The 25,339-nt window shown below is 37.6% G+C and overlaps 4 protein-coding genes across 11 annotated transcripts in view; 2 read left to right on the top strand and 2 right to left on the bottom strand.

Moving 5' to 3' along the window:
* Positions 1 to 3,609, top strand: part of nck1b (NCK adaptor protein 1b) — a 38,518-nt gene extending 34,909 nt beyond the window's left edge. For both annotated transcript variants that reach the window (XM_056738528.1, XM_056738529.1), the window contains one exon: positions 132 to 3,609. In XM_056738528.1, coding sequence (XP_056594506.1) covers positions 132 to 332 — 201 coding nt within the window. In that variant the 3' untranslated portion in view covers positions 333 to 3,609. The remainder of the gene's footprint in view (positions 1 to 131) is intronic.
* Positions 3,610 to 4,861: 1,252 nt separating this feature from the next.
* Positions 4,862 to 9,842, bottom strand: bdh1 (3-hydroxybutyrate dehydrogenase, type 1). Its single transcript, XM_056738880.1, has 5 exons — positions 9,603 to 9,842; positions 9,149 to 9,259; positions 8,693 to 8,828; positions 8,454 to 8,606; positions 4,862 to 7,912 (listed from the first exon to the last, which is right to left on the bottom strand). The coding sequence occupies exons 1-5, from the start codon at positions 9,813 to 9,815 to the stop codon at positions 7,446 to 7,448; spliced, it is 1,080 nt and encodes a 359-aa protein (XP_056594858.1). The 5' UTR covers positions 9,816 to 9,842; the 3' UTR covers positions 4,862 to 7,445.
* Positions 9,843 to 10,818: 976 nt separating this feature from the next.
* gyg1b (glycogenin 1b) lies at positions 10,819 to 19,920 on the bottom strand. 2 transcript variants are annotated; one of them, XM_056737797.1, is made up of 7 exons: positions 19,397 to 19,909; positions 18,259 to 18,394; positions 17,582 to 17,756; positions 17,138 to 17,300; positions 12,606 to 12,732; positions 11,703 to 11,916; positions 10,819 to 11,487 (listed from the first exon to the last, which is right to left on the bottom strand). In XM_056737797.1, exons 1-7 carry the CDS (start codon positions 19,485 to 19,487, stop codon positions 11,350 to 11,352), a joined length of 1,044 nt encoding a protein of 347 aa, XP_056593775.1. In that variant the 5' UTR covers positions 19,488 to 19,909; the 3' UTR covers positions 10,819 to 11,349. The 2 variants fall into 2 exon arrangements, with proteins under 2 accessions (XP_056593775.1, XP_056593777.1); XM_056737799.1 differs by having other exon boundaries at positions 11,373 to 11,487; positions 11,606 to 11,916; positions 19,397 to 19,920.
* sugct (succinyl-CoA:glutarate-CoA transferase) overlaps positions 11,808 to 25,339 on the top strand; it is a 92,064-nt gene continuing 78,532 nt past the window's right edge. Inside the window, exons 1-8 of one of the 6 annotated variants that reach the window (XM_056737795.1) lie at positions 11,894 to 11,947; positions 12,279 to 12,337; positions 12,433 to 12,622; positions 21,164 to 21,209; positions 21,339 to 21,412; positions 21,805 to 21,890; positions 21,983 to 22,033; positions 22,256 to 22,376. In XM_056737795.1, coding sequence (XP_056593773.1) covers positions 12,613 to 12,622; positions 21,164 to 21,209; positions 21,339 to 21,412; positions 21,805 to 21,890; positions 21,983 to 22,033; positions 22,256 to 22,376 — 388 coding nt within the window. In that variant the 5' untranslated portion in view covers positions 11,894 to 11,947; positions 12,279 to 12,337; positions 12,433 to 12,612. Of the gene's footprint in view, positions 11,948 to 12,278; positions 12,338 to 12,432; positions 12,623 to 20,275; positions 20,831 to 21,163; positions 21,210 to 21,338; positions 21,413 to 21,804; positions 21,891 to 21,982; positions 22,034 to 22,255; positions 22,377 to 25,339 lie in introns of those variants that run through there. The other 5 variants (XM_056737796.1, XM_056737793.1, XR_008905429.1 and 2 more) reach the window with 5 other exon arrangements.

The raw sequence follows: 25,339 nt of genomic DNA, 5'->3' as shown, positions 1-25,339 counted from the left end.
GTTCTATTTGTCACATCGCGAAAGCAATAGTTCCGTTCCAGAACCTAGTGAGCACCCTATGTAGACAGCATTTCATTTCGTGTCAAGAGTAACACTTCCTGTCTTTTGTCTCCCTACAATTTACTTCCCAGCCCAATGACTTTTCAATATCTCTGAAGGCTCAGTCCAAAAACAAGCATTTCAAAGTCCAGATGAAGGACAACCTGTACTGCATCGGACAGCGCAAGTTCAGCACAATGGAAGAGCTTGTGGAACACTACAAAAAGGCGCCCATCTTCACCAGCGAACAGGGTGACAAACTGTACCTGATCAAGGCTCTCGCTGCCTCCTGATCCCAGCGGGGGAATAAACCGGTTAATAAAGACTTCACATCAAGACGGTCAGATAGACTGGGAATATCAAGCATTCCATTAAAGGGAGGTACAGAGATAGAAAGACAGTGGACTCCCGTTTATTCGCTCGGAAACTCAATGTGGGAAACGCCCAAAAATCCAAATACAGTATGTTAAGATCATAGGTGATGCAATGTATTTTGATGTCAACATGTATTACAGACTAGGTCTTTTTTGTTAATGTTCTTTTCATTGGCTTGTTTTTGAAAATTCTTCCCACTTTTTTTACTGTCCTTTAAGTTTCTGCTGGTGAAGTTCAGGCGGCAGAAGTTTGTTCAAGACATTTTAAAGGTCTCGCATACTGTCGGTGTCTGCCTGCATTGCCTGAACAACACGCAGAAGTTGAAACTCTGCTATATTTATTAGGAATCATTTTTTTCTGCAAAATGCTCAAACAATAAAAGTGAGTGACCAAAACGTACTTATCGATAGATTTGTCACGATGTTCAGAACTCAGATTCAGGTAAAAAGAGTAAATCTTGTGTTTGTTTGTTTCCAAACTCAAACCAAGGTATAGTTCACCCGAAAAATTCATTTACTCAACCTCATGTTGTTTCAAATCTGTATACACTTCTTTGTACTGTTGAACACTAAAGAAGATATTTAGAATAATAACCATTGACTACCATAGTAGTTTTGTTTCCTACTATGGTAGTCAATGGTGCCCCAGAACAAATATCTTCTTTTGTGTTTAGTGGACTAGTAAAATGTATTCATGTTTGAAATGCAAGAGGATGAGTAAATGGTGACAGAATTAACATTTTTAGGTGAACTATCCCTTTAAGCAACAAGATTGTTCTGTTATTGCATATAATCTAATTTAACATGATGAGAATATAAGAGGGTTGAAATAACAGAAGTTATACTTCCCTGACAATCGAAATTAGTGCTACATATTACTGTTTGCCTTGACAACAAGTCTTACATCTATTGACGCATCTTGAAAACTGTCTGTAATTAGTCATGGTGGGCATGACAGCCTGTCCAAGAGCCTTAAAGAGATAGTTCACCCAGAAAGGAAGATTCTGTCATCTTTTTCTCACCATTATGTCATTTCAAACCTGTATGACTTCCTTCCTTCTGCAGAACAAGAAGAATGTTGGTAACCAAACAACATTGGTCCCCATTGACTTCCATTGTATGAACGCAAAACCACATTTCTCAAAATATCTTCATTTGGATTTGAACCACATGAGGGTGTATAAATGACAGAATTTTCATTTTGGGGTAAATTAGCCTTAAATTACAATGCCATGGCTGTAGATAAACCATAGTGGTGCTTCTCTGAGTCAGTGTTATCTCAATAATGCTCTCTACAGTCGTTGGCTTCACAGGTGTGTCTTTACGAGTCTACTTAGTTTGACGTGTGATGAATCAGATGGTCGCCTTCTCTGCTCAACTTGATAGTCACTTTCCCAGATGAGCTTCTAGGGTCAGTGAATTGTCGTCATGCGTCATGAATGAACCATTGTTAGCTCAAGTTCAAGGAAGAACTTATTTCACATGGAAACCCATCGAGCTGTTTGCTTATCAGAACCATCAGTCATATATTAACCTGACGAAAACGCATCCTTATCTGCCCAGTTTTACATATAAATGTGTATGGAGGAGCAGCACGCCTCCACGGGCACGTCTCTGTTTCAACTTGGACTCAAGATCTTCTGGGCTGTCCTCCAGCGGGTCATCACTACAACCATGATTACTTCTCCGGCTGTTTGAAGCCAGACTGGGGCGAGGAACGGGGATTTTCGGAGGAGTGTATGGAAAAATCGCAAAGTTTAGTTTGGTAAATATTATTGTTGCAGTGGAACCATGCTGTGGAACTCAATGTGGGGCAAAAAAATAGATTTTGTTATCTGGGACAGTGGCTCTACTGGGTTTGTTTTAGGAATCAGATGTCTTATTTAATGTAGTCGGGGTTGTTCTTTTTTTGTGTGTGGTTCTGGAGAATGAGGGCATGCCACACATCCTGTCTATGTCAGCATCTGGTTAGTTTTGATAACTTATACCAAGTGACTGAGAGAGTTTGGTTAGACATATTGCCAACAGAACATCAAGCTAATGTTTACGCCTTCATTGTCAAATGTATTTATTTTGCTGTAACTGTTCACATTTTACTGTACATGGTAAGTTGCATTCTGTCGTCTGCGTTTAAAATTGTTCCTACCTTTCCCTATCTAAACAGAACCGAGACCTTTTTGTTTCTTCGAGTTACCAGTTGAGAGCCGCCGCTTTAGGATGAGGAATTCTTTCTTTTATGTGTGGTCCATAGTTTGTGCTTAAAAATGTGCCTTCATCTCAGTTGCTGGAACCAAAGGTTTGGTGTTCCTCCGGTATCGCATCCCTGATATGTGACCGATGTGAAATCATGTCCTGTTAATGCAAACCGCCTGTTGGGGAACCGATCCGCGCTTCAACATGAAGTTTTATTTGCCTCCTGACTAAAGTGACCTTACCGGATGGAGCTTAGTCACGGTTGTGCCATAGTAAGAATTAGACCGGTCTGTTCTATGGGATGTACTGTATTGTAACCGTGTCGATTTGTCAGCCAAGACAACAACTGAAATTCAAAATGAATGTGGCTTATTAAACAAATACAAACAGGTCTTTAACCGCCTCATATTAATAGTGAACGAAATGTGCATTTACGTAAACTACCCAGCAAAAATCACTGTTACCTGTTTGAGGTGTTTGAAAGGTGTTGTTAGGGGTCTTACCTGTACGTTTACTTTGCAAGGTATTATTATGGTCGACCAAATCGCTTTGCTGTCTTTTCTGTTGGGAACATTACTGACTACGAGTAGTTCGACTTACATACTTAACCTCATTTTCATCAGGATTGTCAAACTGCACATCAAATGCAGCCTTTAAAGATGTCATGCTTGGTCCATTGTGAAGAAGTGTGAAAAATGCCACCCTTTTCTGTCCTGTGATGTACATTGTGTTCCAAAAAATAGTTACCTTATAACAATTTATTCCTGTGATCACCATAATTTTGTTAGAAAATGGATTTTTATCCTCTGTGAATCACCTTAGTGGATTTGTTAGGTTGGACTGAGTTGCATCTCTGACCCTGGAGCATGGGTATAATCTTATGTTTGGACTGAGTTTTGCCAGATCTGGAGGTGTTGTGACTCTGCTCGTGGAGTGAGGACTCTTCCTCATATGTAATGGGAGTTCATTAGACTGTGTAAAGAAATAAAACTACATCAATCAATGTTTGACATGTCTTTCATGCCATTCGGAGCAAACTGGCAGTGCCATAACACTGTTTTAAAACTTTTTTATTTGACAGTACGAGGAGGAAATGTCACATTTGAACTACCTTATCTCCTTCCCCGCCATTGACGAGTTATTACGGCAATCTCTGTTTGTACTGTTGTACAGCAGGTGGCTCTGTTACGCACTTTTGGGAAAAGTACAGAATCTCTGAACCCAGAAAATACACTCACCTAAAGGATTATTAGGAACACCATACTAATACTGTGTTTGACCCCCTTTCGCCTTCAGAACTGCCTTAATTCTACGTGGCATTGATTCAACAAGGTGCTGAAAGCATTCTTTAGAAATGTTGGCCTATATTGATAGGATAGCATCTTGCAGTTGATGGAGATTTGTGGGATGCACGAAGCTCCCGTTCCACCACATCCCAAAGATGCTCTATTGGGTTGAGATCTGGTGACTGTGGGGGTCATTTTAGTACAGTGAACTCATTGTCATGTTCAAGAAACCAATTTGAAATGATTGGAGCTTTGTGACATGGTGCATTATCCTGCTGAAAGTAGCCATCAGATGATGGGTACATGGTGGTCATAAAGGGATGTACATGGTCAGAAACGATGCTCAGGCAGGCCGTGGCATTTAAACGATGCCCAATTGGCACTAAGGGGCCTAAAGTGTGCCAAGAAAACATCCCCCACACCGTTACACCGCCACCATAATTGCATTAATGAGAAATTGAACAGGTGTTCCTAATAATCCTTTAGGTGAGTGTATAAATTTTATCTGTTTTTAATGATTGTTTTGAGTGTAATCTGGGTGGAGTCTTTGACCAAAAATGTTTTATTATCTCAGCTGTTTAATCAAAGTTCTAAGGGGTGATAAAAAAAGATCTAATGAAGATAGAAGAATAACGTTTCTTTTGCTTGAAAGCAAACTCTGTTCTTTAATTTGATATATTGTTTGTTCATAAATTAATTCCAGAAAATGTACTGTGAGCCATCAAAATTGAGTGAAAATATTTAAAAAACGCTGGCGGGCAACTTTTGTTTTTATAAGGCTGGCGGGGAAAGAGTTAATTAACACAATGACTTCAGACACAAAATGATATCTTAGTCATACTGAAAGGGTTTAAAACTTATAGGAAAGGACCTGGTAGAGAACAGTAAAAATGTCATGTGATCATTACGATCAAAATGACCCAAATACAGCACGTAACCCCCATGATTTCTCGACTCAAACAAAACGTGTACAAATCAGTAGGTAGTATTTTAATCACATTCAGTCTAGGAGAATTACATCAAATTAAATTCACATTGACAGGTTATCAAGTAAGAAGGTCCTGACTCCCTGTAGTCATTAAAGATCCATTGGCATTTCTAGTAAAGAGAAGGGGTGTGACACCGGTGTCCTGGCCAGATTCCATCCACTGGCCCTTGTCGAAACATGGCCTTATAATCACCACCCTCTGAGTTTACTCTCTCTCCTCTCCACCTATATGTGGTGAGCGCACTGGCGTGGTGTACTGTGGCTGCCGTCGCATCATCCAGGTGGATGCTGCACACTGGTGGTGGTTGAGGAGAAACCCCCTCATATGATTCTAAAGTGCTTTGGGTTTAAAGCAATACACATTAAAGCGTTATATCAATGCCTCCATTCATTCAAGACAACAGTCAAACACTGATGACATATTCATAGTTTCATGACAATCTCATAATACTATTTTAGTGTGTGGCAGCTGCTCCCCCTATTGGCCAAACATGAGAGCACGTCATTACAAACATGACAAATTAAAGACACTTCATTTGTTGACTTCAAATTTGCAAGCCATTTTTGCATCCCTGGCTGTTTTTGCTATATAAAATTAGAATCCTTCAGAAAAAACAACAGAACCCATCACAGAAATTTTATACCATTAAAATAACAGTAAAATACCATTATGAACCATTGGCTTTCCACCACAAAAAAATCCTTTCGGTTCCCCTCTGCCAGATAGCATACCACCATTACAGTTTATATTAAAACCAATACAATTCCCATTATAAACATTAAATGTTCTGTTGTGTTTTGGGCACAGTTCTATTTTTTCCAGCAGGTAAATCAAGCATCCAAATTTCATATAATGCTAAAGATACTGAGAAAATCAGTATAAAATTGAATATATCGGACTCCTTTGATACATACATAAGTACATGTGTACTGTACCGAAGATGTGCTCACCCTGTCAAACCCTCACTTGCTTCATTTCTGTAGCAGAACCACAGACGCCGTCTTTTGTTCATTGGTCATCCTGAATCAACTCACTGAGGCTTTCAGCGTTGCCATATCAACAGCCAGCTCTTCATATAAATCTGCTTATCACTATTTATGACCTTTACTGCAGGTTATAACGGAAATGTCTGTGTGACTACATCAAAATAAAATTCTGTGTATATGCCCAAAATGTGTAACCATTAATTAATATCAAGTGAATCAAAGTGTATACATTAGAAATATTCAGTCAAAGGGATAGTTCAACCAAAAACCATCATTTAGGGCCCACTCACCCTGAAGTTGTTCTAAACCTGTTTTCTAGAAGATATTTGGAAGAATGTGACGCAGTCCTGGGGCACCAATGAGTACTAGCGATGTAACGATTCATCATGAGCAGGTTGAAAATCGATTACAATATGTGAAGATTCAAGTCGGTTGAGACATTATAAAAATCGCAGTACATATTTTGAAAAGCGGAGCCGCTGTTTTTCTCCAAAGTTGGTAATGTGGATATCCTGATATTTCTTAAAAAATTCAAAGTAAGGAAAAGCCCTGACAAAGTCTTAGTTTGTTTATATGAAAGATACTTTTGTCTAATTCATTTTGTTTTGATTTGGAATTTGTTTTAAAACTAATTTATAAATAATAAAAGGGCAGTTGTTCATTTTTTTAATTTTCCTCAACTCTTTCTGTAAAAAACTGGGATTAAATGGCATCGTGAGATCAGAATCGTGAAGTGCATCGCGAGCTGAGGGAATCGTTATATCCCTAATGAGTACTATAGTCATTTTTCCCATAGTAAAAGTTCCCCAGAACTGTTTGGTTACTGACATTACTGCAAGTATCTTTCTGTGTTCAGTGTCACAACTTTAAACAGGTTTGGAACAGCTTGAGGGTGAGTGAAAGATGACAGAATTATGACAGGGTGAACTATCCCTTTAAATACAATGCAAGGTTTGTAGACCGTACCTATGGCCTGCTGTTGAAGTACCACAGAGAGTAATTTTGAGGTTTTTAAAATAAACACGCAGCACACTGGATTTTAATTTTACTGAAGAATGATAAAACCTAATAAGAATACAAGCTTCATATTTATTCACAAATACAAATAATACCAATGTTATGTGTATTACTTGTATTCATTTTTCCACCCACAGAGATCTTTGCCTGCTTTTAACATGTTCCCAATAAGTGTATTTTTAAAAATATGGTATATTTGTTTATTATTTAGCTTTAAACAAACTAATTATTTTCTGTGGTAAGGGCTGTCACAATATCAGATTTTCACTAGTCACTAGATGACTATTGAGAATGATGCTAGATAATATTATTGCCATGTCTTTGAAATAAAAAAATATGTTTCAAGTGTTTAGTATTAACACAATATCAACAATCACAGTTATTTTTAATACGAGTGTATTGCGACCCCTCTGGTCTGTGGTAACTGACAGCCGGCCACTGGTGCCGTTGTACTAAACCCAGAAGATTTCTTTATAATCTGTTTGTGATTCTTATCACTCCAACTCTCAAAATCAAAGCTGTTGTAAAGCATATAATATCGCTTCATGATATGAGATGTCATTAAAAGTACAGTGCGTCTGAAATGGCTCCTGGCAGATGGGTCATTACTTCCATGCGGATCCACCAGTGCGGCTCCATCGGGTTGTAGCGCGTGTACGGCCGGTTCGACGTGATGGCGTCTGTGATGTCGTCTAAAACAGGCTCTATTTCACGCTGACCACTGTTGCAGTACGAGCGCATAAGGGCCATGTTCAGATCAAAGTGGGCCTTCCCGTAATCTTCCTGAACACCAGAAGGCGCCTCCTTCCACATCTTCTCTGCTGTTGACGTCACTATGTCACGTGTGAGGATGCCTGTGGCCACGATGAAGTTTCCAGGCTCGACGACAGACACTTTGACGCCCCACGCCTTCATTTCATACCTGAGACAGTCCGAAAAAGCCTCCACTCCGTATTTAGAAACGCAGTAGGGGGATCGGAGAGCGTTTCCCATTCTGCCGTACATGCTAGCCATGTTCACCACGCGACCTGCGAACAAATAAATGAACAAAGTTATAAAAACGTTTAAAGAAAAACTATTTAGTTCCAATTTTGTGGAAATACAGTACGTCAAGTTATTTGGGTGTAGATTCAGTATGGGTCTGAAAAAAATTATTTATTTTGGAAGGAAAAATCGAGACAAGATTCTGATGAGGAGAAATGTGAATCTTTGATGGGCCACAAATTCTAAAGTCCATTTGTGCTAACCATTTATTAAGCGCTGTTCAAACATTCAGTAAATCTTTAAACAGATAGTAGTGGAAAAAGTGGAAAGTAATTTATTTACAGTCATCATTCAAAACCTGTTTTTCAAAACCTTTCTTACTTCTGCAGAACACAAAATAGGATATTTTGAAAATGTTGGTTACCAAACAACTGTGGCTGCCATTGTATGAACACAAAACCACAGAGACATTTCTCAAAATATCTTCTTTTGTGTTCCACTGAAAAAAGTCATGTGGGTGTACCTTAGCCTGCATCTCACAGATTCTCCTTAAAAACTGGGTCAAGCCTGTTAAAAAAAATTTACCTTGAGCCCTTCGTATGAGAGGCAGAAAGGCTTTGGTTATGCTGATGGTGCCCCATAGATTTACTTCTGCAACCTGCTTGTATGTGTCCATAGTCGTGAACTCCACCTCACCGAATGTTGAGACACCAGCGTTGTTTACAACAGCCCACAGACCTGCACAAGATATGAACAAAAGATTTGATTTCCCCATCAACAAATTCCAACGACCCGATCGTTTTCCTGAAAAAATAAACCATAACCTTTCTCCGGGTATTCCAGGTTGGCTTTCACAAACTCAACGGCCTGGGAGATCTGCTCCTCACTGCACACATTCAGTTGTACAACCTTCAGCTTTTCTGAATGAAGATTTTGCAGAACGTTTGCACCGTCTCCATCCTAACGAGACACAAACACAAAAAACTGAGAGAAACTGGGAACGGGGTCGGTGGTATGAAATTATAAGATGCCGTATTATTTTGTCGGCTTGGCAAGTATGATATACGTAATTTTGAAAATGTTTTGGAGAAGATCAGTTGCGGGTATTCTGACACAATGCAAGAATGTATTGAGCAAAACTCTTGTGAAATATGTTTCCTCCTTTAAAGTTCCCACAGTTGCGGTCAAACAGAAGCCAAAATGCGTTACACGTTGCGTTGTGCTTCTTGATTTCGTAATCCTAAATGATGTTAATGTATTTTCTGCACAACTAGAATTACCTTTAAAAGACAACCCGCAAACACTGTGAAACCAAGCTTATGGAGGTGCTTAGCCAATGCATGTCCAAATCCGCTGTCACACCCTGTGATGAGTACAGCCTTCCCATCGACCTACATCACACAAAATTCATTGAGAATTAGTTGCCAGTTTAAAAAAAAAGCTTACAAGCTGACTTATTATTGATTATTTCATAACTTGAAATTCAATGCATTTACACTATCAATTGCCATTCGACATTGCATTAAGAACAAATATCTAATATCAATTCATCACAAAAAACCTGAAAATGCATTCTTTCGCACATATTGTTTTCTGCACAGATGCAAAAACTGTTACAATTGTTGCATTCATGAATTTCTGATTCATATCTTAGAAGCCTCCGTGCACATTGCTAAATACCGCCGCTTTTTAAGTTTCTATGCATGTGTGCGGTGCGCGCACGCTGTAATGTACCTTCACAGTTCCTCTTGGCAGTCGAGGCATGGCCACGTACACCACGAACAGCGCGTACATGAGCACTATGCATTCGGTGACGCTTGCCTCCGGGAAGCCGCAGCATCGCGCGACGAGGTTGAGCGCGGACGGCAGACCGAAGCCGAGGATGAGCGTCAGAAACACCGAGAACGCGACGAGGAGCGCGCATCTCACCACCGCCAGCGCAGCCATCTTGACCAACTGTTGTTGACAACCCTCGCGGAGGTGGGTCCTTATACTCATTAATCATGAATTATGTAAGGATGCAAATAAATGCATATGTATTCTGAAGGGGAGGAGCGATGGTGAATGAGGAATTTATTACATCTGTTTTTTTATGATTTACCTAAACAAATACATTATTAATTATCAACTGTAATGTTTTATGTACAGTACACACACAATTGTGTTCATCGTCATATGTAACGCATGTGGGGATGCAGTTCCACCAAGATCCACGGAGTGACGGTGCTAACATCTAATCATGTGTCTAAACCCTGAGACAGTAAAGAAAACAGCACATTTGTCCTTTTTAGCTCAAAGTCATTGTCCTGCTTGATTTTGTAATACTTAATGATGTAAATGTATTTACTGCACTGTTAGAATGGTTTCTAAAGTACACTGGATTTCATCTACAATAATAAATTGTAGCTAATAAATTAAATAAATGATTTTTTTAAAAGGCTTTATTTTAAAGATGAGGGACGCGGAGACCCCGTAACACTGGATGAAATTGAAACAGAGATACAAAAGACAGAGAAAATATACATTAAAAAGGTGAAAGGAACAATTGAAAACATGCACAGTTCACAAAACAGTAACATCAGCTTTAATTCACACAAGGTAAAAACAAAAAAAGTTTTTAAAAATGGCTAAAAGATAATAGATTTTAGGGAAACATTTGTAAAAAAAATATGAATATGGTTTAAAGGAGGCAATATTAAAACAATATTTCTTAGAATATTTTTTAAGTGCTGAGGTTGACAACAATATTATTTAAAAAAAAATTGCCTCAAATTATAGACGACCTCGGAAAGAATAAACAACGCTGATCCAGAAGAACTTCCTATTTCCGTTTTTTTATCACCGCACAAAAACGTTGGTGTCCACCCAACAGAACATTAATAGCCAAATTAAAATGTTAAACCAATATTTTTAAGATTTTATTATATATATATATATATATATATATATATATATATATATATATATAAGATTGCAAAGTAAAATAAAAAATGAAAGCGCTGCTGGACCAGTGTTTACATTATCTGAAGTGGTCTATTCAGTACAGTAGGGAGATGACAGGAAGTGAAGTAGGAGAGAGGAGAGGGCTGGTTTAGAAATGGACCAAGGGCCAGGACCTTGGGACGCCTGAAAAACATAATTACTTAATTTAAACTTTGTTCACAGAGGTGACCTAAAAGTGCCAATAAAGTGACTATGCGAAATAAAAAGCTGGCAGGTGGTTGACTCGAAAACTAAAAAAAACTCCCGTTATAGATCCCAAAATTTGCTTGGGAAGGTTGAGATTCTGACAACTCACAAATGCTCCAAAGTGTATGAAAAAGAAAGAATAAGGGATTTAGCGCAGTGTGACAGTATTGCATAGCTGAAAGAATGCGCTCACTTGCTTCCCAAAGGACTGTAACAGTATGTGTCTATGCTTTTTTATTTTACTCTGTAGGTCAGCATTAATGGTGTTAAATTGCTTTTCGACAGTTTGTTTTTATTTTAGGAAAACATCAAGTTTTTTCTGAATGTTGTCAAAGGAGTCCATTCCCATGTAGTCGGCCTGACCTTGTTCCCACTTCTGCTTGCGCTCTTCTGAGGTCATGGAGGACAGATCATGCTGTGCAACATTCTCCTGTTGACAAAAGAAATCAAGAGTATAAAAAATGATTTGGTAAACTTTTTGTTCTTTTCATTATAAAAGGATCATTTATAAATTGAAAAAAAGTGTTTTATATCCCAGTTTGCATTACTTTAGAGTTTTTCCTCTCACTGTTGTACATTCCAATCTCCAGGAAAATTCATGCTTATAGTGCACAGTATGAAGGTTAATATCTGTTGACGTGTCACCTCACAGCCGGAGTGGAAGGGCAGGTCTCCATACGCTCTGAGCAGCATGGGCATGACTTCACTACTGTAGAGAATCCACCACTCCACGAGGAAACTGGGGTGAGAGGTTGCCTCCTGGAGTTCCCCTCGCACTCTCCTCTGTTTGGGGTCATAAGTGTAGCTCCATGGCTTTATCTGCCCCAGGAAGTGGACGACTTTTGCATTTGCGCCATATCTGAGCACATTAGAGCAAAAAACGTCATACGGTATGTTTTCTTTTAGTCCTTTAGCGTCATGAGTGCAGATCATATCACGGATCTTTAATTCTTTAAACCTGGGTTCTTTAAATGGGTTTTGCCTGGGTGACGATCTTTTCATTTCAAAGTCATTTCAGAAAACGGAAAAATATAAAAAACAAAAACATCTCTAAAATCTGTAGATTTGCCTTAATTCATGTTTATTCACCTGCTATTTCATGTAGTCATTTAGCTGCTAAAAACAACCCAGATACGAACACCTGTTTTTGTTCAAGGCGAAAATTCCTAGATTTTGTCATATGCTAGCTAATGTCATCCCAAGTATTTTTCTGTGTTTTAGAAATGAAGTATCTTTCCCCGTGCTGTGTGAATCAAAGCAGCCCAAAAGCTTCCATTTTGGTCTGTCTATGTCACTTCTCCAGAGATTTTGTGAGGAGAGTTAATTCCCACCCTCGTGCTCTTATACCCTTCCTCTGTATCTCTTCCTTCTTCAGCCCTTCACGAAAGTAACCTGATGTTACAGCATGTACAGTCTTCATGTGACCCGAGCGTGGATCTTCTTACCGTCCCGTCCCATCTTGAAGGTCACCAGAGGCCAACATCAACGATACAGCGACGTCATATCTAGCAGTGCCACTTGTGAAGTGCTAAGCAGAATATTACTTACTGTTTAAATGCTGGAAGGTAAGTGTAGATTGCTATGCTGCTCATGTTATAGACGAAAGGGAGATGTTTGGTGATGTCAGCAGTTGACCAGTCACAGAAGAAGCCGTTTAAGACTCCTTGGTCCCCTCCTGTTGCACAGATGACACGACAAATTTTTATTTAATTAGAATCGAATTTACACTACATAGGCCTAGATCTTGGCAGGTATTTTTTTCAAAGAATCTTTAATAGAAAATTGATTAAAAAGTAAGTTGAAGTCAAAGTGTGAAGTGAATAGGATGTGAATGTAATATACACACACCAACTAAAGAATGAAAAGATAAACTCCATGCTCTGTGGTATAACATTTTGTAATATAACATTTACTCCGGGGGGAAGGAGGGCTCTTGTGCATGGCACAAAAACATACTATTTAATACTCTGCACAAGCAATAGGTTACATTAAGTAAAACTTCTCAAATAATACAACATGGACAAAACAAAAAAGCATGCGGGTTTAACACTGAAGAATTCAGAATCCTTCCCGGCGCTTCCCTTATACAGGTGGCTCAATAAACATTATTGGGGTCTTTAGTTGTTCATTTTGAAAGGATGAGCTGAACTGTGCAGGAATGCACACATGTCTCTCGTTGGCTGATATTGGCAGAAGATGAGAACAGAACCGCATAATGGCCTCGGGTCATCAGGACTGCAATAACCGAGTGAATGGAAAGATGCCCATTGGGTTCAAAGTCCCACAGAAAATCGACCTCATTGCTGCTGTGAGAGCACACAGCTTTGTCTCTAGATATTAGTGTTCTTGATGCCAAAAAATGCTGGAAGTGATTTGGCTGGTTTGTAAGTTTGAACTGAGAAGTTATTGGACAGTACATGAGATATTTTCTGATGAATAAAACCCAGAGACCAGGAGTTAGTGGTGTGGCTGAGATAAGCATACATTTTGGAGGTGTAACAATGCTCTGATCTCAGGATTCGATAAAATGCATGATACTGAGTACATGGTTATTATTGTTTCACAGTATTTTTAACAAAATGTAAAAAAACTAAATTAAATTTACTCTGAGTTATTATAACACAAATTTAAAATGAAGAATTAATTAAAAGCAGATAAACGCCGAGAGAGAATGTCTTAAAGGAATAGTCCACCCAAAAATGAAATTGAATCCATAATGTGACTTTCTTTCTTCAGCTGGACACAATGTGAGTCATTTTGATATAAGTCCTGGCTTTTTTCCCGTCTTGGTAATGGCTTTAGATATCAGCGTGTTTGAAGCTCCAAAATGTGGCATGAAACTAATCCATACGGTTAATTAATGTCTTCTTAAGCGAAAAAATATGTTTTGAGTAAAAATTGTTAAATATTTTGAGTGTTGGCATTAGACTTTAAACATGTATAGATGAGAAAACTTCACACGTATTGGTGGCATTCCGGCTTAACGTGTCTCAAAGATGAATCTTATTGGTTCTTGTGTAGTTTTCTCATCTATACCTAGGATAGGATGAGGGTGAGTAAATTATGAATAATAATAATATTCCTTCAAATGGATACACCCAAAATGAAATTTCAGCCATGAATTACCCTCCCCCAAGTCGTTGCAAATCTGTATACATTTCTTTGTTCTGTTAAACACAAAGAGCGATATCTGGAAGAATGTTAGCAACTGACATTTCTGGGGCATCATTGAATAGCAGGAAAAAATTAAAATGGCACTGAAAGGTACCCCTGGACTGTTTGCTTTCCTAAATCCTTCAAAATATCTCATTTTGTGTGTGATAGAACTACTATGGTAGTCATGGATGAAATGTCAGTTGCTAACATTTCATCAGATCAAAGAAATGTCCAAAAGTTTGGAACAACTTGAAGGTGAGTAAATGAAGACAGAATTTTCGTTTCTGGGTGAATAATCCCTTTAAAGCAGTAAAAGCTAAAAACTGTCCATGAACATTAAAACATTGTATATGTTGATGCAGGTCAACCAATGTAAACAGACAACATAGTGTAACGTAAAACAATCACCGTACCCCTAAGATACATATTTTACATTTTATGTCATGGTATGCAATTTGGCTTGTTGAGACATTTGCTATTAATATTTATAACAGATGGGACAAAAATGTCATGGGATTTAAGGGCTGGCACTTCTGACGTGGGCTAGTTAACAACCTCCATAGCAACCCCCCAGAGCGTCCTAGCAAATAAATACTACGGCACAGCCATATATAACATAGAAATTCAGTTCTTTACTGCCACACAACTATGGATTTTGTATGAGCGGGTGCCATGAGACCTCAAGAGAAGTTCAAGTCATCCCTGTTATGACTACAAACAAACTAGCCCTAAAAATAAAGCAATCATTACAAATTACCACACAATTATAACATTGACGTGCAGCTGAAATGAGGCTGAAGATGAGGACAGCGAGTGGTCACTTCTAAGCCACCACAGGTAAAAATAGACTTAATAGACTCCCTTTGGCCCCCCTTGACAATACTGTGTAGCATTTACATAAAAGCCCAAATAAGCCTTTAATGGCTCGTGTACAATATCAAAAGCATGATGTACAGTGTTTTAAAGAGGTTTCAGTCTCCATAATGTGAGCAGTCTCAATTCATCCCAGAGCTCACCAGATCCCACCCCCAAAATCCTGCAATCTAATTGGTTCCTCATCGGTCACGTTCAAACTCACAGCCAGATCCACAAGAATGAGTCCACTGTCTCGCTGAGATGAAAACATGGCCAAAAAAATCTGTGATGAATCCAACTGCCCGCAGAAATTATTTTCCTTTCAGTCACCTTTACCAGCTGGCATGTGTGAAGCATTTGTCTTCTTATCGAATGAAGCTGCATGCTCTCCTCCTGTTGGCCAAACGAAACCCATAAAAGTTGCCTAACAAACAAGTTTGCCAAGACGTGGCTGTAGAAAAATAGCCCTTGGCTCCTAAATACAAGAAAAAATCGACTTGCCTTGAATGGGTTTTTGTTTGTGGAGCGAGTCTGGGCCAAATTCCTCCTGCTAGGCCTATGAACATTTTCGAGCAGCTGTGTTGGGCAATATCTGCGAGGCTCTGTTGTGTTTATTCGCTTGAATAATGTAGTGAAGCAGATGAGGAGAGGCAGTTTGATTATTACTGACACTATGTGTAAAATGAACACATGTCAAAATATTGGGCGTGTGCTCATCTTCAAAGAGCTGGAATGATGACTGCAGTTTGTAAACTTATTGAACAAACTTTCTTGATCAACAACGGTTTTAGACGGGTTACTAGATACGGACCAGAAATCACCACAGAGATACACAAATTATTATTTTTTATGAGCTGTGAACAAATGCCAGGTTATCCAGATATGCATACTGTATGGATTACAAAAGCGTTTGTGAAGGCATGTTTTGACGTGTTTTTTTCGCAGTCACACAATATCATATCAACACTGTCAGGAGGGACCCTGTATGTCCAAAACCACTACCCTTGTTGTCAAAGTTGATTTTGTGGCTTTATGAACACTTGAATGTGTAATTATATTATTTACATTTCACCAAAATCAAAATGAAATAGATGTTTTTGTTAGTTTGTTGAACGTTAGACACATGTTTTGGCATCGTGGTTGCATCCGAGGCAGTACAGTAAGTGCATTGGATTGTACAGTATGTGGGTGGTCAGGTTTTTCTATCATTAAAATCTCATTTTAAAAAATCAGTGCTACACACAGGCAGTTGAGGACATTATATAACTCCCTTTACACAGAGAAAACACATTTACCTATCAGTGTAAAAAAGCCACCTATTCAACTTATTAACTTTAGTGCAAACACTGCCTTATATTTTGCCAACATTTGCATTTAAAAGATATTGAACTGTTAAAATATTGCATTTAGTATAACATTAAAAAAAATCAAGTTTAAAGTCATAATGAAACGGAAGTAGCGACTGTTTTTATACCCGAGTGAAACGACATCTGAAATGAGAAAAAAATGTTGAGAGGGGCTTAATTTCGTTTATCGAGTACTGATTAAAAATTGGGCGTTGCCAACAAAATGGAGTCAGATTTGTAATCCATTATGCAATCTGTCAATCATTGCAGAACCGCCCTCACGCCATTCCTCATGACTACAAGTGAAGAGAGGTCATTTCGAGGGGGGAGGAGCTTAACGTTTTTGATTAAAGATTACAAATGCAAATTAATAAAAAAAAATACATCATTTATAATGAAAACTGCCGACTTTAATCTATTTCAACTTCATTTATAACGCGATTTAATAACATTTATTTAAGTAACATATATATTCAATTTAACTTCCTTTGAACTTTGCGATTTTTTAAAGTTTATTAGAAATACAATTCAGCAAATTAGTGACAATTAATTAAACCATACATTTAAATACAGTAAACCAAAAATTTAGACCAAGGTGCAACTATAATATAAAACTTTCTGAAATTATTTCCATGGTAATAAGCAACATGTCAAATAAACTGACGACAAGTTTGAATTAAACGTGTAACACAGAGAAACGAATAATGATGATGGTTAACTCACCATCAAAGCTGCCGTGCACTGTACAGTACTGGAGAAGTTTGCCGTATGTTTCATTAGACGGCCGGAACACAAACACACCAGAGTTAAAGCAATCGGGCCAGCCTGGATCCGGCGCTGCAGACAACTCCTCTCTGTCAAACAGCTCATCTATGTTTGATACAACCTGCATGACATCATAGCAAATTATACCCAGTATAACACATATACCAATTTCATTATCAATTCCAAAAATTTTCCACAGTTATCACGATCCAGTTGATTTCCGATACATTGATGTATTTACTCATGGAATATCCAGATTTATTGACAAATGGAAGTAATGGATTGCGAATGCCACATTTTCTGGAAGCGGTTTCATGTTAATGCTAAGTTTAAGTCTAAGTTTAATGCTACGGCTTTAAATTAATGGTGTAAAATGACTTGATTTATGTGCGTAATACTCACCAACGTGTCTGCGTCCATAAAGACACATTTAGAGTAGTGCGTGAGTGTCCAGCAGTGCAGTTTGGTAAACGTGACACCAAGATCAGGTCTCTTCATCATGGCCAAATGTGCTGTGTCACCACTGTCCATCACATCCACCAGCCTGACTTCATCATAGATCTTATGAAGCACAGACCTTATAAGATGAAAAAAGTGAAAAACTGTTAATCACCTAAATTGAAGTGTTTCTGTCTGAACAAGCAAACATCCCTCATTAAACTGCGAATCGGTACAGTTGTGTTGATCAATTAAATGCTTTGCAATTGAATGGTCTGCATTTTATTAAAACTCACAATGCAACCACAGTTTATAGCTTTGCATAAAACGGATGATATATCTGCATTTATGCATATTCAAAGTTAGCAGATAAACATGCACCATATGAGGTTTTAGATCAATGAGGCCAAACTCTACTTTATAAAGAAAGTGAACAAATGCAATTAAGATTTCTAGTGAATAATAACTAGAAGCTTTCATACGTTACAGTATGGCTTAAAGTATAAGCTTGCTCGTCTTTATTTTGTTCTTTTAAAAGTGAGACAACATATGCAACTGAGTTGCAAAGAAGATTAAAATTTGTAATAGAAATGACATTCAACTCATACTGTAAGTGTAACTAAATATCCTCCGTTTTGTACCTGGACTGATCTGACACATGAGGACCAATGAGCACCACCAGCGTTTTGGAAGTCTTGTGGTTCCTAAGGGATTTCCCAAGCACCATAGCTCCCTTTGCATAGCTATCGTTTGTGGCTAAGGTGACAAATGCCTGTTCTGTGAAGGAAATGGGGAAACGTTACGAAACAGCATTACGTCGACTGACATACTGTGTCTAATGAATTTGATTTGCGTGATATTGCTAAGTAATGAAAGTGCAACACAACTGAGTTCTACGTCTATGGTGGCACTCCCTTTAAATATTTTTAACATATCAATACATGTCTTGAATATCTACTGTTCTCACACTTCAGCATTTACATATAATTGGAGTATATAGCAGTGTTATGTAAATCAGAACCATGATAGTCATTAGTTCAGATGAGTTAATGTAATAATGAGCAAGTTTGGACAAGCTTGACCAAATTTTATTTCATTAAAATAATAAAAAATACAAAGCTTAAAACTTCAAGACATATGCATAAATGTTTAAATTAGTTATATCTGCTCTACTCTTTAACCTTAAATCTGTCTTTGAGAAGGTCTGACACATGAAACATCAAGGCAACGAAATTTACAACCCCCGATGTTGCATAAGCCATGTATTCGCATTACACACTACACTCAATTTACACACAAAGTAGTGTTGATCAGCAAAACCCATGCTAGACTAGAAATCATTCAATAAACTGTAAAAAACTGTATGTTGTAGACAACCATAAAAATATTCGCAACAGGAATTTAGGCAACTTGGAGGCGATGTTTGCGAAACGATGCTGCTGCCAAAAGATGACAGACAGTCTAGACCTACAACTGCTTTGTAGCAACACAAAATCTGCATTGCGAATACACATGTCAGTTCCGATTCTCACAACTCATGCATGCAAACATAAACCAAAATTACGAAAACTGTAACCTATGAACCTGATGAAATACGAATATGATCAATACAATGAACATTCTGCTCTATTTAGGACAGAACAAACCCCGCAAGCCTCCTATAGAGGTGTGTGCATACATGTTATTTAAACAACATATTAAGCTATTAACAGGTGCCACGGAGGTCCATTATATATCTAAACTTCATCCGGTTTGTGTAATGTATGTATTGTCACATACCTGACATGATTGATATTTGTAAATCAAAGCTACTTTGTAGCTCGGTCCCCCAAAACAGCAGATTGGCTTCAATTAAAGAGACTGAGATCATTTATTTCATCGTGTAACTACGTGTAACTGCGAGTCACGTGACCACAAAGAGCTCATGCGGACACGTCCACCATTGGTTCATTCATGTAGGGGCGTTGCTTCCAGATGGAACTGTACCTGGAAAGTTTGACAATTAAGATTTAGGTTAAAACGATTGAATGCGCAGAAGGATTTTTATATTCCATAGTTTGCACTTATTTATTTGGATTTTGTATGAAGTATGTTCGAGACTGTTTGTTAGCAAATGACACAAAACAGTACTAAATGTTATAAAACGTTGTCTAATGGTGCTCATATCAATGACACGGGTTCTAACGTTTGATTTAGTTGTTTATTGTGGCCCCTATTGGTCAGATTGTGGTATTGCGCATTTTTGGTCAATCTAAATATATGAAGAGTTTGGTTCCAAAATGAGATAACTCCGTTTTTAAAGATTTTCAAACATCATCTTATTATGTTATCATGTTTTATTGTGTTTTACTGAGTTAGTTAGCTTTATGTATTTTAGTTATTATGGCGTAAATCAAACTAAACAACTGCAGTTTGATTGATATTAATTGAAATTTTTTGGAAAATCTTCATAAACGGAGTTCAAATTTTGGAATCAAACTCTTCATGTGAACTTCATAGGAATACATATAAGAAATTAGATATCGTACTAGAAAGGAAACATGGTTTCAAGTGTTAATACATATTTTTTCCCCCTGATGCTCATTTGTCTTTTTTCATGATAAAATTAAAATAAAAGAATAAGAAAAAATAAAACAGCAACAAAGAAATTCCTGTACAGTGCAATTTTAAGTTAAACGTCATGTTAGAATAAGTATATTTTAAGATGAGCAGTCCAGAGATTATGTTTTATATTTAATGTTGATTAAATATATTAAAAAGGGAAAAATATAAAAACATATCTTTTTCAGAAGTTAATACATAAAATGTTGGGGCTGCGATTAACGTGCTGCGCATGCGTGCAAAATGCGGGCTGCGCATGCGTGCAAAATGCTGCGCAACCAACCCTGGATGATTTACAGGTTGGGACATGCCAATTGTGACTTTAGGCTCGATACAAGTAAGACTTATGTGCTTGAAATCTTGTCGAACAGATGCAGTGCTGCCTCACGAAGATTTTATATTCATCACTATGTAATGCTTTGTAAAGTTTCATCCAATCGTAACGTGTGAAGGCGGGACTTTCATAGACCTTACGTTTCAAACGTTACGTCAACATGTCGGGGATTGCGGTCACAAGAGTTTTACCTCATTCAAGCAGAATTTTGCCATTTCTACAACCCATTATCACCAAGAGTGTGAACATAAGAAGACCCTTTACTGCCGAGCCGCAAGGTAGATGTTATGACGTTTTAAACAGTCTGTTTTAAATGATAAAGGAGACGCGCGCGCATGAACGCAGTTTGAACTCTGATCAGTGACGAGCGCGTGCTACATAGTAGCACTAAACTTGTTTTCATTTTTTATTTATTTTATTAAGCATACACACTAGTAAACAATCATCATAAAATATTAATACAGTTTAAATATGAGCCGAATAAACTGAGCAAGATGGTTTTTTTTTGACCAGTTAATTGTTTATTTTAGTCTGATTTATTTTAGACTGATTTACTGATTTTATTATTTATTAACTTATGTTTACTCTTTTCTCTTTTTAACCATGTCAAGGCCAGATGAAACCGCTAGATGGCGTCAAAGTCTTAGATCTGACAAGGTATATGATGAGAATCTCATAGACATGAATGGAGATGTTTTATGAAATGCAACCGGATACTGTACAAGTTTGAGCATCAAGAGTCATCCTCTTTGCTCCTTATTTAACAAATGACATCATTACATGCAGAGTGCTGGCGGGACCTTTTGCTACTATGATATTAGGAGATTTGGGGGCAGAGGTGATAAAAGTTGAACGTCCAGGTAAGATAAGTCATTAACAACAACAACACGTTTTTTTTTGAGGTTATGAATGTTAAACCTCTATACTTAGTCATTAGAATAGAGATCTTATGTTTGAATGCCACTCCATTAGCTTCACCTAATAGGCTTCAGTCCAGTTTAATGTGCCTTCATGTTTACTTGCAAGTATAATAAATAGTTTAATCAAACAGGCTTTCAGAGCAAATATTTTGAAGTGGGTAGTGCTATTTTATGTTAAATGGCTGCATTGTAAAACCATTAATTTCATAAAATACTACACATTTACAGTTACTGTAAACATTATGATTTGTTTACGTCTCGCGTACGTTCGCTGAAGTAGATTCTCCTTCTCCTTAAGATGTAAAGTCAGATCTGTGTACACTATGTGACAGGTTCAGGAGATGACACGAGAGCGTGGGGACCTCCGTTTGTGGGTGAAGAGAGTGCTTATTTTCTGAGTGTCAACAGAAATAAAAAGGTAGTAAATAAAGTATACCTTTCTGTACAGTTGCTTGTAACCTTACATACTGTAAACTCTCATAAATTCTGCATTCGTGATCTTTCCTGCAGAGCATTGCTGTTAATCTTAAAGATCCAAATGGGGCCAAGCTTGTAACCGAGGTACAACTTTCACTCATTTTATTGATATTACATAACATTTGTTTTTTTATATGCATTACAGACCTATAGCACCAACAACTTCAATCTCACGGGTGTCCCAGTAAAAGCACAACTTATAAACTGTATACCTTAATTATACTCTCATATTTAAATAATATATAAAAATGTCTGGCAAATGTGCATGAATATGAAATCTAATTATTTATTTATGTCTTATGTTAGCTTGCCAAAGTGTGTGATATTCTGGTGGAGAATTACTTGCCTGGGAAACTAAATGAAATGGGACTTGGGTACGAGGATTTGAGAGAAGTGGCCCCTCAGCTGATCTATTGCTCCATCTCAGGTCTATCATCTCACTTCACAATTCAGTTTTTTTTGCTTCCTTGTTTGTAACCCCATGTATATTGCACCTTGTACAACAGACATGACTCAAATCGTGTGGTATGTGAAAGAGAGGTAGGTGATGTACAGTGTTTGACTGGCAGGCTATAAGCCACCACCCTGAATGTCTTAGCAACAGCTATAAGCGAACAGCTAGTTAGTACAACTTAGCAACAGATAAGCCGTGGCAACCACCCACAACAACCTAAGATCACGATAGAGACTTGCATTGGCAACATTATGTTATAAAATGTAATAAAAATCTAATAAAATAAAGGATAGTTCACTCAAAAATTTAAATTCCATTATTTATTCAACCTGTTTACAACTCTTTGTTCTGTGGTACACAAAAGAAGATATTTTGAGATATGTCTCTGTGATTCTGTGTCTTTACAATGGAAGTCAATGGGGGTCAATGTTGTTACCTACATTCCTCAAAATATCTTCTTTTGTGTTCTGCAGAAGCATAAAATTCATACAGGTTTGAAATGACACGAGGGTTTTTTGGGTGAACTATCAATTTCACATTTTAAATTTACACAGTTGGAGTCTGCATAGTTTTTTCTATTTTGTTACGTAGAGCAGCAGAATCTGTAACTTGAGTGAATAAAAAATAAAAATGAAAGAGAATGACACATCTTTACTGACATTTACCACTGTAGTTATATTTTAATTTAAAGAACAGGATGAGAATCGTATTTCGTTAAATTGTTGACATATCTGTGGTGTTCGGAAACTGCCCTGCTTGTAACCCACAAATGCTTGTTTTTAGTTGCATGTTCCATATGAAAAGGCCAATTTACTTCACAGTCTAATTTTTTTAAATCACGCTCATAAAGACAGCAACTCTGAACCCTTGAAAATGGTTCTGTAGCCACGCTAATCTGAAGCGGATGGGCACTGTCACCACGCTGGCTGCTGGAGTGATTGCTTTCACGTGTCGGGCTCTCATAAATCCTGCAGTTAGACTTGGTAAGGTAATCGGGGTTCGGTACAAGGTTACACCTCTTTCATTTCTCAAGACACTGGAGATCCATAGCTGACGTGAAACCATCACCTGGCAGTACAAGCTGGACATGGTTTTTGCTTTTAATGTGAAGAAAGTAATGTTTTGTCTCTGTCTTGTCTTGTCTTGAACCCAGGGCTGTGCTGTACAAATAGGTCAGTGTTGGTCAAACCTAGAGTTTTTATTTGCATCTGGATTTAATAATGCTGAAAAATCCCCTTTTCTGTTTTGAAATAAAAACTAGTTATGAAATCAAAACACTCCAAAACAACTGTTTATTTCTTATAAACTTTGCAAAACGGTAGTCCTGTGTTTGATTCATGAAGGTTGAGCAAACGGTAGTCCCATGCTGGCATTCCTCATACATTTCATACAAGTTGTGACATTGTGTCAACACTGTAGTGGCATCTCCTGTGGATAGCAACGAAACGCACACAAAGACTGAAGATTTTTTTCAGCTGTTCTCCGTTCCATCACAAATCACAGCCAAATTCCCATGTCTCTCACTGCTTACAAAGATCTGGAGGCGTAACCCACAAGACTTCATTAAATTGTGGACGGAGGACAGTTAAATTGGAATGATTTATTGTGCTCGTCATGTGTTGTTTCATTTTCCTACTTTGGAAGATTTTTTTGATGTCTTTTTGAGTCTGAAGTCGTTCTTGAATGCTTAGTTTCAACAAGTGTTTTCTCTTTTATCCGGAGAAAAAGTTCAGTTGGCTGTGCTTTTGTAAAACAAAGAAAACCTTGGGCGTAATGCAGCTTTGAATTCCCAATACCTGTGTGAATATAACGATTGTTTTGAAGATGATTTTTACATTGTTGTTATCAAAAGTCCCTTCTTGTCCATTATTGCAGTTCATATAAGTTCTCCAGAAGTGATTGGGAAGAATGAGTTATATTTCCCAGACAGCTCTCAATCCTTTTGTATTAAAATGGAGAGATGTACCGTTGAACACTTTTCCCTTGGCATGTAGTTCACATTTATCAAACTGAAGACATGTCTGCCTGACAAAACAGATACTTTTCATCTTTGTTATTTTGCTCGTGTTTTGCAACCGGGAACATCAGTGTGAACTTGTGCTGACCCAAAATGAAAATGTAGTTGTCGGATCTCAGCGGGCGTAACAGCCGTTTTCCACGAGCGGGGTACAAATGGATTCTCCCATTACTTTCAAAGCACAACGGCACAAATATGTGTATTCCTACTTCACCTGTCATTTTTAACTGCACTCCTTATTGTGGTTGTCCTTAACTGAACACATCTCTGTCTTATTTCTTAGGACAACACGTTTTGTGTTACCTACAACTCAACTTGTGTTAAAAACCAACACAATGTGTGTTTAAAGTAACATATCATTTGTTAAATAATGCAATACAATGTGTTAACACATCCATTTAATAGTTCCAAAAGCTCATATGTGACCCTGGATCACAAAACCAGTCTTAAGTAGCACAGGAACATTTTAAGTAAAAAGACCAAAATACATCGTATGGGTCAAATTGGTCGTATTTTCTTTTATGCCAAAAATCATTAGAATATTAAGTAAAGATATTGTTCCATGAAGGTATTTTGTAAATTTCCTACCTTAAATATATAAAAACTAAATTTTTGCGATGGCCTGCTTCAGAGCCCCAGATTAACAACTTCAAAGGCAATTTTCTCAATATTACGTTTTTTAGCACCCTCATATTCTATAGTTTTAAACTGTTGTAATTCACCCGGATATTGTCTTATCCTAACAATCCATAGAAAGCTTAATTATTCAGATTTCAGATGATGTAAAAATCTCAATTTCGAAAAATTGACCCATAAGACTGGTTTTGTTGTCCAGGGTCACATATGTCCAAATTTGCTGTTTTTCATGAAATGGAAAATCCCCTGTACTTATTAAATGATTAAATATTTCATCATTTAA

Source organism: Triplophysa dalaica, chromosome 23 (genome assembly GCF_015846415.1).
Source record: "Triplophysa dalaica isolate WHDGS20190420 chromosome 23, ASM1584641v1, whole genome shotgun sequence".
In the NCBI taxonomy this organism is placed as follows: domain Eukaryota; kingdom Metazoa; phylum Chordata; class Actinopteri; order Cypriniformes; family Nemacheilidae; genus Triplophysa; species Triplophysa dalaica.
The sequence above is the reverse complement of the archived record's forward strand: the minus strand, read 5'-3'. Positions and strand labels throughout refer to the sequence as shown.